At 57.5% G+C, this 644-nt stretch overlaps 1 protein-coding gene across 1 annotated transcript; it reads right to left on the bottom strand.

Moving 5' to 3' along the window:
- Positions 1–279: 279 nt before the first annotated feature.
- MONBRDRAFT_13211 (uncharacterized protein) lies at positions 280–592 on the bottom strand (the record flags this gene model as incomplete). Its single annotated transcript, XM_001751106.1, has 1 exon — positions 280–592. A coding segment is annotated over one exon (313 nt), but the record flags the coding sequence as incomplete, so codon positions are not given.
- Positions 593–644: the final 52 nt, after the last annotated feature.

Raw genomic sequence — 644 nt, forward strand, 5'->3', positions numbered from 1 at the left:
TGCACAATGGTTCCGTATTGGAGGCGCTATGAGCGCCAACGGTGTCCGATGTTGCGGCCGACGATACAGACAAGGACGGGGAGGCGGCCAGGGCCAGGCCCGAGGATTGCAGCGCCACACACTCTTCCCGTCGCAATCGAGTTCCTATGCATGGGTGTAACAAGGGGTGACAGGGAGAGGATTAAAAAAAAGCATGTGAGGGTGAGACAGGCGGGAAAGGGCCTGGCCTGCACAAACACATCTGGGAAGAGGCGCATGCGCGCTCAAGTTGCAACGAACCGTTCCAAAGCGTAATAGCCAAGCGGATAGGCTCGCCGATCGACCAATTGCGCAAGTTGAGAGGCTGTTGCAGTTGTTTACGGCCGTTGACCAGAAACACCACCTGCTCCGTGTCGATGGAGCACTGCACCTCCACAACGCCACTGGATGGCACACGAATTGGGCGCGGCAGGCGACTTCCGCAAGTTGATGAGGAGTAGAAGCCTGTCAAGCCCCGCACATGAAGGGATTCCGGATGGTTCTTCTCATCGTCTCGAATGACGCCAAATTCAAAGCTGCTGTTGCCGCTCACTTTCCACGCCCAGCAGTGCATGCCCCTATGCACCAACACTGACCGTGAGGAATCCAGCCAGCACCCGCAAACC

This window comes from Monosiga brevicollis, genomic scaffold, assembly GCF_000002865.3.
Source record: "Monosiga brevicollis MX1 MONBRscaffold_264 genomic scaffold, whole genome shotgun sequence".
Lineage (NCBI taxonomy): Eukaryota > Choanoflagellata > Craspedida > Salpingoecidae > Monosiga > Monosiga brevicollis.